Raw genomic sequence first — 10,822 nt, 5'->3', positions numbered from 1 at the left:
GATTTTTATAAAAACAATAAATATGGGGACAAAATATAAAATATAAAGAGGGCATTTTGGCGGCCCCAAATGCCTGGTTTGCCTAATAGTACGGCCCGCCTCTGTGAACAACGACTGTCACTGACCACTGAAATCAAACCTACAATATGGAACTTGTTTTGAGGCATTTTACTGCCTTAAAGAGAGAATTTATAAATAAAACATTCAGCTGGAGATGAATGTTCATTTCATCAGAGTCTCTGAGACGCTGCAGCGGTGGCGGCCATGTTTCCTTCCATCTGCTTCTGTTTGTGTTTCCATATCTGACTGTGAAGGATCAGTGTTAATCACTGCAGAAGTGACCCAGTGACCCCCATTACCCTGTGATACCCCCAACACACACACACACACACACACACAGCTGATATCGACTGGTCTCTTGAAGATCCAGATGTTGCACATGTTGGGTTTTAATGCATCACATTGTGTGTAGTCCTCTTAACACTGTGTTTCCTGCAGCGGAGCGTGTCTGACCTGCTGCTGCCTGTGTGTGTGTGTGTGTGTGTGTGTGTGTGTGTGTGTGTGTGTGTGTGTGTGTGTGTGTGTGTGTGTGTGTGTGTGTGTGTGTGTGTGTGTGTGTGTGTGTGTGTGTGTGTGTGTGTGTGTGTGTGTGTGTGTGTGTGTGTGTGTGTGTGTGTGTGAGAGTGAGAGAGAGACTAAAAGCAGTAAAGAGTTAAGAAGCTTTGTGATCTGTTGAAGTACTTAAAGTGAGAGAGAGAGGGAGAAAATGACAGAGGCGGGCGGCCATGACGGTGAGCTAGTGAACGGACGGTGAAGAGACGTGGATGTGAAAAAACACACACAGGAGAGAAACAGATGGAGTGAGTGACAAAGGGTGAAACATCCCAAAAGAAGGCAATGAGACGGAGAGAAGAGGAGCAAGAGAAAAAGAGGGGGGAGGGGGGGGAGGGAGGGAGGTTGGTGGTTGGTGGATTAAGTCGGGTTAGAGAGGATTAGTGTCTGTTTTGGTTTGGTAGTAAAATAACCTCCAGTCAGTCACCGCTGGTTCACGTCACAGTTCACAGTGACACGGCAGGACGAGGACGAGCTGGTGAGTCTGTGGAAGGAGACGGATGTTTACCTATGTGTGTGAATATACACACATACGTAAACATACATATACTAATTTAGTGGTTTATATGTATGTCTGTGTAGATATATGTGTGTTTGTGTATGTGTGTGTGTTGTACTTAAACACACAGCGGTGAGTCGTCGGTGTGTTTACCGGTGGGCAACCGCCATTCTGACATCCCACCAGTCCGACATCGGCCAATTGTCTAAATGGCAATTTAATTTTCTATCAAACATCCCATCATTCCGACAATTTTTGCCTCCTATGGTCAGAATGACGGGATTTTTTTCTTTTTTTAAACATCCTGCCTTTCCGACAAATCCTTTAATAGCGTATTTTTCCCCAAAAAAAGATTTTGCACTGGTTGGGTTTAGGCAATGAAGAAAGGACGCTGCAAAAACTCAAAATCTTTCCAAGAATATTTTGTCTCATTTCTAGTCAAAACTAAACTATTTTCACTTAAAATAAGACTCATCACCTAACAATGAACTTGTTTTTAGATCATTTTCACTTGTTTCAAACTGATTTTCACTTGAAATAAGTAGAAAAATCTGCCAGTGAAAGCAAGTTTTTTGTGCTTGTAATAAGAAAGAAAAACTTGCTCCACTATCAGATTCTTCTACTTATTTCAAGTGAAAATCTGCTTTAAAGAAGTAAAAAGTGTCTAAAAACAAGCTGCTTTTTTAAAGTGATGAGTCTTATTTTAAGTAGAATGAGATTTGTTTTGACTAGAAATAAGACAGATATTCTTGGTAAGATTTTGAGTTTTATCATACACAGCAATATATTGTACAGTTACAAAGAAGAAGAAAGGAACTAGAGAAACTTGTAAGATTCTGAGTTTTTGCAGTGGACTTGGTTAAGTTTAGTAAAAAGAGCAGGTAGAGGCTAGACAGGCAGACTAGTCCCTGTCACAACCATGTGGGTATTCCTCTATCAGCATGTCTTAAAGAAGGGTTAGCCTGTTGAGTAACGCACATTTCCTTATATTGAAAGCCTTGTCGGAATGGTGGGACGTTCGCATGTCAGAATAGCAGTATGTCGGAATGGTGGTATGTCTAAATGGTGGGATGTCGGAATGACAGCATGTAACCGTGTTTACCGGCTGAAGTCGTCTGTTCTGCAGGAATTTGGTGCGAAACTGAGAGGTCGACCTGATGGTGGCGAGTACGGTTCATCCTCTGAATGCATGAAAGTTGGAGTTGAATTCTGTCCAGTGGATGTTGAGTGAACACTCTGACGTGTTGGTTGGTCAATGGGTCGTTAGCTTCAGGTGCATCAGGTTCATTTACCAAACTCCTCTCCACTTTTGGACCACGCTAGGGTTTTCCCTCCACAGCTGTGACTGTTTCTGTCTCTGCTCTGGTTTGTCCAACGAGTCTGAGAGTCGACAGGAAAGATGCAACAAGGTTCAACTGAGACGAATCGTTTAGAAAGAGCGACACACTGCAAAAATTCAAAATCTTACCAAGAATATTTGTCTTATTTCTAGTCAAAATAAATCTAAATATACTTAAAATAAGTCACATTTAAAAAGTAGCTTGTTAGACACTTTTTAATTTTTTCAAGCAAATTTTCCACTTTAAATAAGTAGAAAAATCTGACAGTGGAGCAAGTTTTTCTTTCTTATTACAAGCACAAAAAACTTGCTTTCACTGGCAGATTTTTCTACTTATTTCAATTGAAAATTAGTTCGAAACAAGTGAAATATGTGTAAAAACAAGTTAATTTTTAGGTGATGAGTCTTATTTTAAGTGGAAAGAGATTAGTTTTGACTAGAAATGAGACATTTTGACAAGAAATAAGACAAATATTCTTGAAAATATTTTGAGTTTTTGCAGTGCAGAAACTTCATCACTCAAGTTGAAAAGTCAAAGGGCTGAAGCAGCAGCAGCAGCAGATACAACACTTTATTGTAGTTGTGTGTAAATGGGGGCGTGGCCTCTCTGAGTGACAGGTAGGTGATCATATTCTGCTTTTACACGCCGTCAGGTTCAGGTGAGATGACGTCGTCCATCTTGATCTCCAGTGTGTGGAGAAAGTGAAGGGATGAGTGGAGGAGTGAACGTCTGCGATGATGTAATCAGCTCAGTAGTTAATTGAAGCTTCCTGAGTGAGAGTCAGAGGAAACAGAAGCTGAGCCAAGATAAGGAGCTAAAGAGGAGACGTGACCTCAAATTAGGCCACAATTAGTCTCTCTCTCACACACACACACACACACACACACACACACACACACACACACACACACACACACACACACACACGTAATCTATCGTCATCTTGAGTTAAAGACTTTACTGTTTTTTCATTTGAATCTTATTTTACTGTTGTGTCATGTTATTCTACACTGCAAAAACTCAAAACCTTTCCAAGAATATTTGTCTTATTTCTTGTCAAAATGTCTCATTTCTTGTCAAAACTAATCTCTTTTCACTTAAAATAAGACTCATCACCTAAAAATTAACTTGTTTTTAGATCATTTTCACTTGTTTCAAACACATTTTCACTTGAAATAAGTAGAAAAATCTGCCAGTGAAAGCAGTTTTTTTATAAGAAAGAAAAACTTGCTCCACTGTCAGATTTTTCTACTTATTTCAAGTGAAAATCTGCTTGAAAGAAGTAAAAAGTGTCTAAAAACAAGCTACTTTTTAATGTGATGAGTCTTATTTTAAGTAGAATGAGATTTGTTTTGACTAGAAATACGACAAATATTCTTGGTAAGATTTTGAGTTTTTGCAGTGTAGGCTACTAAGTTACTGTTGCTTTCTGTCCATCACTGAGGTCTAAGAACATTTATTCATCAACTCCACTGAGCTCAGACCAGTGAAGGTTGATCAGCTGTGAGGCAGGTGAGATGTTTAATGACTTCCTGGTTTGACACACACAGACACACTTCCAGTTGTCAATGCAGCGTTTTGTTGTTTCTGTTTTAAACTCCTCTGCTGTGATTCAGAGTTTCATGTCTCCATGACTCTCTCTCTCTGACTTCCTTAGGGTGGCCATGGCCATCATTTAAATGCCCTGCCCGGCCTCAATCCGGACGCTTATTTGTCCTCCTTTTTGGAGTTGCACTCGAACGTAACTGAACATAACACAGCATATCGTTCTGGTGGAAGAAAAGATTGCCAGAAAAGGGGAAAAAAAAAGATGAAAGCGCTGTCAAATGAGAAAATGATTGATTGATGAACGATCTGCTAGCTCTGTCATCGTCACGTCAACAGAACGCGAACATGCTGAAAAGACAGACCAAAAGACTATAGCAGCAGGGATGACTTACATGCATATTGTAGTCTTTGTCTATGTGACATGGACGTTGGTACCAAAGGGAAAGGAGCCACTGAGGCGAGCACAGACAAACATAAGGACTATAGCTGCAGGTCGGTCCTGCCGGCTTTTGAGCGTTTTTTTCTCATTTGTTCTTCACTTAAAACAGGTTATTTATGCTTGTTAAGAACTGAAATGTGTATTTTTTTTTTGCATTCATTTATTTGTTCATTTATTAATATGGGCAGAAATATGTGCCACCAGAAACTGAATTTGAATCATTCATATTTGAATTTGAATTGCTGAACTTGAATAATCGAATTGAAAATTTGAATTTGAATCACATAATTTGAAATTGTAGGCTATTGTTTGATTTGAATCATTGCATTGAAAAACTGTATCTGAATAGTATAATTTGAAATTGAAAGCCAATGAAATTTGATCCTCACTGAAAATACAACTCTCTCACAATTCAAATTCAGTTTTCAAAATTCAGATTTAAAATTTCAAAATTCAAATTCAAATTCAAATTCAAATTCAGTTTTATTGTGACAGACATCCGGGTACTTGAAGGATGAAGGAAGAGCAATCGAGCTCAGATACACAGGACCCTGTGTATCTGAGTCATGGATCTATCTGAGCCGTCACAACGTAGTTGCCGGTCACGGCGAAGATGGCTTCCTTTTTTCTTTTTTCAGCCGAGTTTAGACTGAGAATTGTCGCCGCCGCTGCAGCAGCAAAGACAGGAGCAGCTCCTGTATGAGGAGCGTGGCTCTGATTTCTGTGGAGGCACCAGAGTTGAACCAGTTAAGCACGGCTACACTCTCTCTATGAGCTCAGATAGATCCATGACTCAGATACACAGGCGAGGAGTCCTGTGTATCTGAGCTCGATTGCTCTTCCTTCATCCTTCAAGTACCCGGATGTCTGTCACAATAAAACTGAATTTGAATTTGAATTTGAATTTGAATTTTGAAATTTTGAATCTGAATTTTGAAAACTGAATTTGAATTGTGAGAGAGAGTTGTATTTTCAGTGAGGATCAAATTTCATTGGCTTTCAATTTCAAATTATACTATTCAGATACAGTTTTTCAATGCAATGATTCAAATCAAACAATACAATTTCAAATTATGTGATTCAAATTCAAATTTTCAATTCGATTATTCAAGTTCAGCAATTCAAATTCAAATATGAATGATTCAAATTCAGTTTCTGGTGGCACATATTTCTGCCCATATATTAAACTTAATTTGCATATTTAAAGACAATGGGCTATCTGCTTTGTGGCACTGTGCACGTTGCAGGACTTACTTACTAACCAATAATTAGCAGCAATAATGTGACCCCACATTTTCGCCATCTCCGGAAATATTTTTTCCTCTTCTGTTACACAAAGCCTACATCATGAGAGAACTTGTCTTGCAGTGAATAAACTAATCATCACTTTATCATGATACCTTTGTTATCATGGACAAAATTGTATTGTAGTGGGAAATACACATACAGTAGACCTACGTATATGTTGTGATTATTCTTGCTTCATTATATATAAGTGTCTCCTTTTTGGTGTTGTGGAAATGGCCACCCTAGAAACAAACTAATAAATACATGCAAGATTACATATCAGTTAAAGACATTAAAAGCAGTACATATGTTGGTAGTTTTAACAGCTTTTTTGTTTTGTAGACAGGAGAGAGATGAGATCAACTGTTTAAACTTGAAAAGTAGGCTACATGTTTATGTTGTTTGTTAGCTCTGTGTGTTTGGCCCCGCCTCCTTCCACACAGGTTGAAGATAGAAGAAACATGATGCTGCTGCTGATTGTGTCATGTCTGTCCTCTCTGTGAACATCGTATTGATCTTCATCTGTCAGTGATGATGTCACTCACTCAGCGTTTATCAAACTGACCTCAGATCAGATTCTGGTTCTGTTTGTTTTTCAACTCACTAAAAGTTGATTCATTTCATTTTCCTCTGCAGCGGCTGGATGAACATGAGACACACGATGGAGCACGGTGAGACACACACACACACACACACACACACACACACACACACACACACACACACACACACACACCTGTATTCACTGCTGCTGGTGTGTTTATTGTTTGTCGTCCTTGTGTCGAGTCTTCACCATGAACTCAGATCTAAATCCTGACCCGGTCCGCATCTGGACCTAATCTCCTCTCAGACCTCAATCACATGGTATTAGGAGGAGGAGGGGTGTGTGTGTGTGTGTGTGTGTGTGTGTGTGTGTGTGTGTGTGTGTGTGTGTGTGTGTGTGTGTGTGTGTGTGTTCACCTCCTGCTTCCAACATCTGTCTCAGTTACTTGATTCAGTGATGTCATCTGCAATACATCATCATCATCAGGTAGGGTGATGGGGGCGGAGCTCAACCAACGACCTGTGTGTGTGTGTGTGTGTGTGTGTGTGTGTGTGTGTGTGTGTGTGTGTGTGTGTGTGTGTGTGTGTGTGTGTGTGTGTGTGTGTGTGTGCAGGAGTCAGTCAGGTGCTCTCCAGTGTGGTGGACGACGTGGGTCAGGCCGTCAACAGAAACGTCAGTGGAGCTGAGCTGCTGCATGAGCTGCTGAGTGCACGATGGCTGCACGCGCTGCTGCAGGTACACACACGTAAACACACACACACACACACACACACACACACACACACATACACACACACACACCTATAAATACACACCATCATCATCTGATTTCATTCCTGTTTTCTCTCCAGATGTATGAGTGCCTGTTGCAGTTCCAGAGGGCGACACCCAGCCCGTTCCTGCCCTACGCCTCAGGACTCTCACATGAGGTACACACACACACACACACACACACACACACACACACACACACACACACACACACACACACACATGCACACACACCTACACAAACACACACACACAATGAATCCGCCCTTATCCACACGAAAATGTAAATGCAAATGCAATCCAAACATTAGAAGTGGATTAAATGTTGACTGGGAGTTGTGTCATAGCAAATATGACGATGATGATGGTTTAACGGGAGAGATTCAGACCGACAGTAGTCCACTGTTGTTGTTGTTGTTGTTACGTTCAGTTTGCGATTTGTGAAAAACCTGTATTTTATAGCCAATACAGTCACATCGACATCAACTCACCATATGTTAATAGACAGGCGTCTATGTGGGACAGGCTTTTATTTAATTTCGAACAAATCAGCTCAGTAAAGATGGCAAATAATATAATCATAATATAATTCTCAACGGGCCGAACAACTTGACCGGACGCACCGGGTCCAGAAAACATTTAATAACTCGGGTCGGGTCTTTTCTTTCTCTCTTTCTTTTTTTTTGCCGCGTTCTGGGCAACAATTAATGCACGTGAGTCTGGCCGTACTAGCGGATCGGACCCGGTCGGGTCTTTGAGAACTGTAGCAGGAATGAAGCACTTTGAGAGGTTTTGTTCATTCACTACAACTTGTAGAAAACAGACCCCGGCTTCTAATTGAGATCGGCTTTTATTTGCTCAAACCTGGAGACAGACCCGACCCAGTGCAACCGGCGTCTCGAGACTCGCCTCTTTTTCTTTCTTTTTTTTGTGATCATTTACAGTAGACTACATGACGGTCTGGGAGACGCTGTGCGCTACTGTAGGAGGGAAGAGAAGGCTCACGGTTCAAACGATGTAGACTTGATCTAGAGTAGGATATTACTATGTCTGACCAGAGGGGGGGACAACACGTATCCCCACCGGGGATAATAATGAATGACCAGAGGGGGGGGGGCCTCGAAAACAGAGGGGGGGGGGGGTAAATCCCCACCATCCAACCAGGCAAATCGCACCCTGGTTACGTCCATAGACTGTACGTCTAGAGGTGTGGCTCAGGTTACAGGTCAGAGCGGTGGGGGGGATGACATCATCATTTCATTTATTTATTTTTTATCTTCTTTTTATTTTTTTTATTTTACGTGCAGTAAACAAGACAAGACAGTGACAGTGATAGACAAACAAGATGACAAGAGACTCATTGCGTGTGTGTGTGTGTGTATATGGGTGGGTGCGTGAGTGTGTATGCACATCATGCATACACACGCATCATCATTTCAGAAAAGATCTGTTTTGGGCGTCCAGACGAAAACGCTGGGGCGCCGTTTTTGTCTGGACGAGACGCTGAAACAATAAAATGTGGATTCAGAAAACCCTTCATTCATTCATTCATGCAGACAGGCTCTAATATGACATCATGACTGTGTGTGTGTGTGTGTGTGTGTGTGTGTGTCAGGTCATGTCGGTCATACAGAAGCTCCATCGTCCCTCACCTGAGGCCAGAGAGCTCTACAGCCTCCTGAGCTCCGCCCACCTGCAGGTCAGTCTGTCACCACCATCACACTCACCTGTGTCCTCACACAGTCTCTGCTGCTCTGTTCTCACACCTGGACCCCCCCCCCCCCCCCCCCACCAGGCCCTCCTGTCCTCCCACGACAGCGTGGCCCAGGCGGACTATGGCCCCGTCCTGCCCCCCCTCCCTGACGAGCTGCCTGAGGACGAGGAGGCCATGAGGATCGTCTGTCTGGTGAAGAACAACCAGCCGCTGGTGAGAAGCTCCGCCCCCGATTCCCTGTTGCCATGACGCAGGTTCATGGTGATTTTCTGCCTCTGGGCTGGTCTCACATTTGGACTTATTCTGACAAAACGGTAGCTCCTATCAGAAAAAGAAGCAGACCGTGGTCGTCGTAAGGACTTCCTGAACACTTTGATATGACTTTGGTGTTTCTAAAGTAAATATTTTGGAAACACTTGCGAGTTATAAACAGGAGTCCCTTCTGAAAATATTTGTATTGGAGTCAATGAGGAGCAGAGAGAGACATGGCCGCACCGAGAGGCTCACAGTTTAAATTCAGCAAGTCTCTCTGCTTTGTTGAACACATTGTTAGAGAGAGGACAAGTTTGTCTACAACTGTGGAAAAAATCATATGTGTAGAGTGTAATTTGTGGCCGGGAGGAGCGTGGAAAGTGAAAAGTTTCAGACAATTTCAGACAACTTCTCCCACTCTAGCTCGAACATTCCGTCCAATACACACCCATTATAATCTCAACATTTCTCCAAAAATGATCATGGTCTTTGAACAGTGATTGATCAAAAACTATAATACCTATTGACACGTGGATTCATTCACCAATAGACAGGACATTTTGAAGTTTAAATGGAGTCTCTAGGTGAAAGTATGCCTGAGTAGTGGACGTTTGAAAAAATCCAATCATTTCATGGTCATTCGCCCTGTGGCCCTAATAACAACCAGTTTGTAGTTTGTTCATGTCTTCTCGACAGGTTGTTGTTTGATCATTGATCACTGATCACTGATCAATAGGACGAATCTCCTTGTTGTTTACAACAAACCAGCATGAGAACAATAGTGACGGACGAGAGCTTCGCTTTATCTAATTTTTCATGTCACTATATCGCCGTTTAGACTAATCTGATGTTTGTAAAGTCTATAAAACCAATGATTGGACAAACATTACTATTTCTGTGTGCACATTTTTGTAATTAGTCATGGTTATCATAGATTAGCAGGGCTAACGGTTAGCTACCTGTTTAACTTTAATAACTCAGTGACTCAATAAACGCTCCATGAAGAAATATTTTCTCCAGCGGATATCTGAGTTACAACATGACTGAGCTAACTGGAGTAGTTTCATGTCGTGTCCCACAACGGGAGGGTTTTAACAGCTGACGTCCTGATGTTAGCTTAGCTACTGCCGTTAGCTTAGCTACCGTTAGCTGTCCCTGTCAGCTGCAGCCACTGATGCTTTCTAGACACTGTGATTCCACCAAACTGAATAAATATCACACATAGCAACACAAAACACACACAGAAATAGTAATGTTTCTTCAATCATTTCAGATTTGTCTAAACGATGACAGGGCGTGAAATATATGATATATAGCTAAACTCTTGTTCGTTACTATTGATCTCATTCAAATTACGTGCTGGTTTTCTACCCGGAAGTAGAATGTAAACAACAAGGAGATTCGGTCTATATATCTCAACATTTCTCCAAAAATGATCATGGTCTTTGAACAGTGATTGATCAAAGACCATGAGGATTCATTCACCAATAGACAGGACTTGTGTCTACATTTTGAAGTTTAAATGGAGTGAATCCATGGAGTGGTCCATTCGCCCTGTGGCCCTAATAACAACCAGTTTGTAGTTTGTTAATGTCTTTTGGACAGGTTGTTGTTTGATCAGTGATCAATGATCAATAAGAGACCAACTTTCTCTGTCGTTGACTAAGAACGCAGCAGAGCGCCGGTCGAGCGTCGGGGGCGGAGCCGGCGTGCTCCGCGGCCGGTGGAGCAGCCTGCGCCGCCTCACGCTGGAGAGGCTGGTCCCGGCCAGAAGGGCCTGGTCGGGGGAGGAGCTCCGGGCCACGGCGGGAGAGGC

The 10,822-nt window shown here is 42.0% G+C and overlaps 1 protein-coding gene across 1 annotated transcript in view; it reads left to right on the top strand.

The window, feature by feature from the left end:
• Nucleotides 1-6,386: 6,386 nt before the first annotated feature.
• LOC311004130 (MAGUK p55 subfamily member 4-like) overlaps nt 6,387-10,822 on the top strand; it is a gene marked incomplete at both ends in the record, with an annotated part of 15,616 nt that continues 11,180 nt past the window's right edge. Inside the window, 5 exons of the mRNA XM_083996078.1 lie at nt 6,387-6,396; nt 6,883-7,004; nt 7,121-7,198; nt 8,656-8,739; nt 8,836-8,967. Of these exons, the coding sequence (XP_083852204.1) occupies nt 6,387-6,396; nt 6,883-7,004; nt 7,121-7,198; nt 8,656-8,739; nt 8,836-8,967 (426 nt within the window). The remainder of the gene's footprint in view (nt 6,397-6,882; nt 7,005-7,120; nt 7,199-8,655; nt 8,740-8,835; nt 8,968-10,822) is intronic.

This window comes from Trachurus trachurus (assembly GCF_905171665.1).
Source record: "Trachurus trachurus genome assembly, chromosome: 21".
Classification (NCBI taxonomy): domain Eukaryota; kingdom Metazoa; phylum Chordata; class Actinopteri; order Carangiformes; family Carangidae; genus Trachurus; species Trachurus trachurus.
The sequence above is the reverse complement of the archived record's forward strand: the minus strand, read 5'-3'. Positions and strand labels throughout refer to the sequence as shown.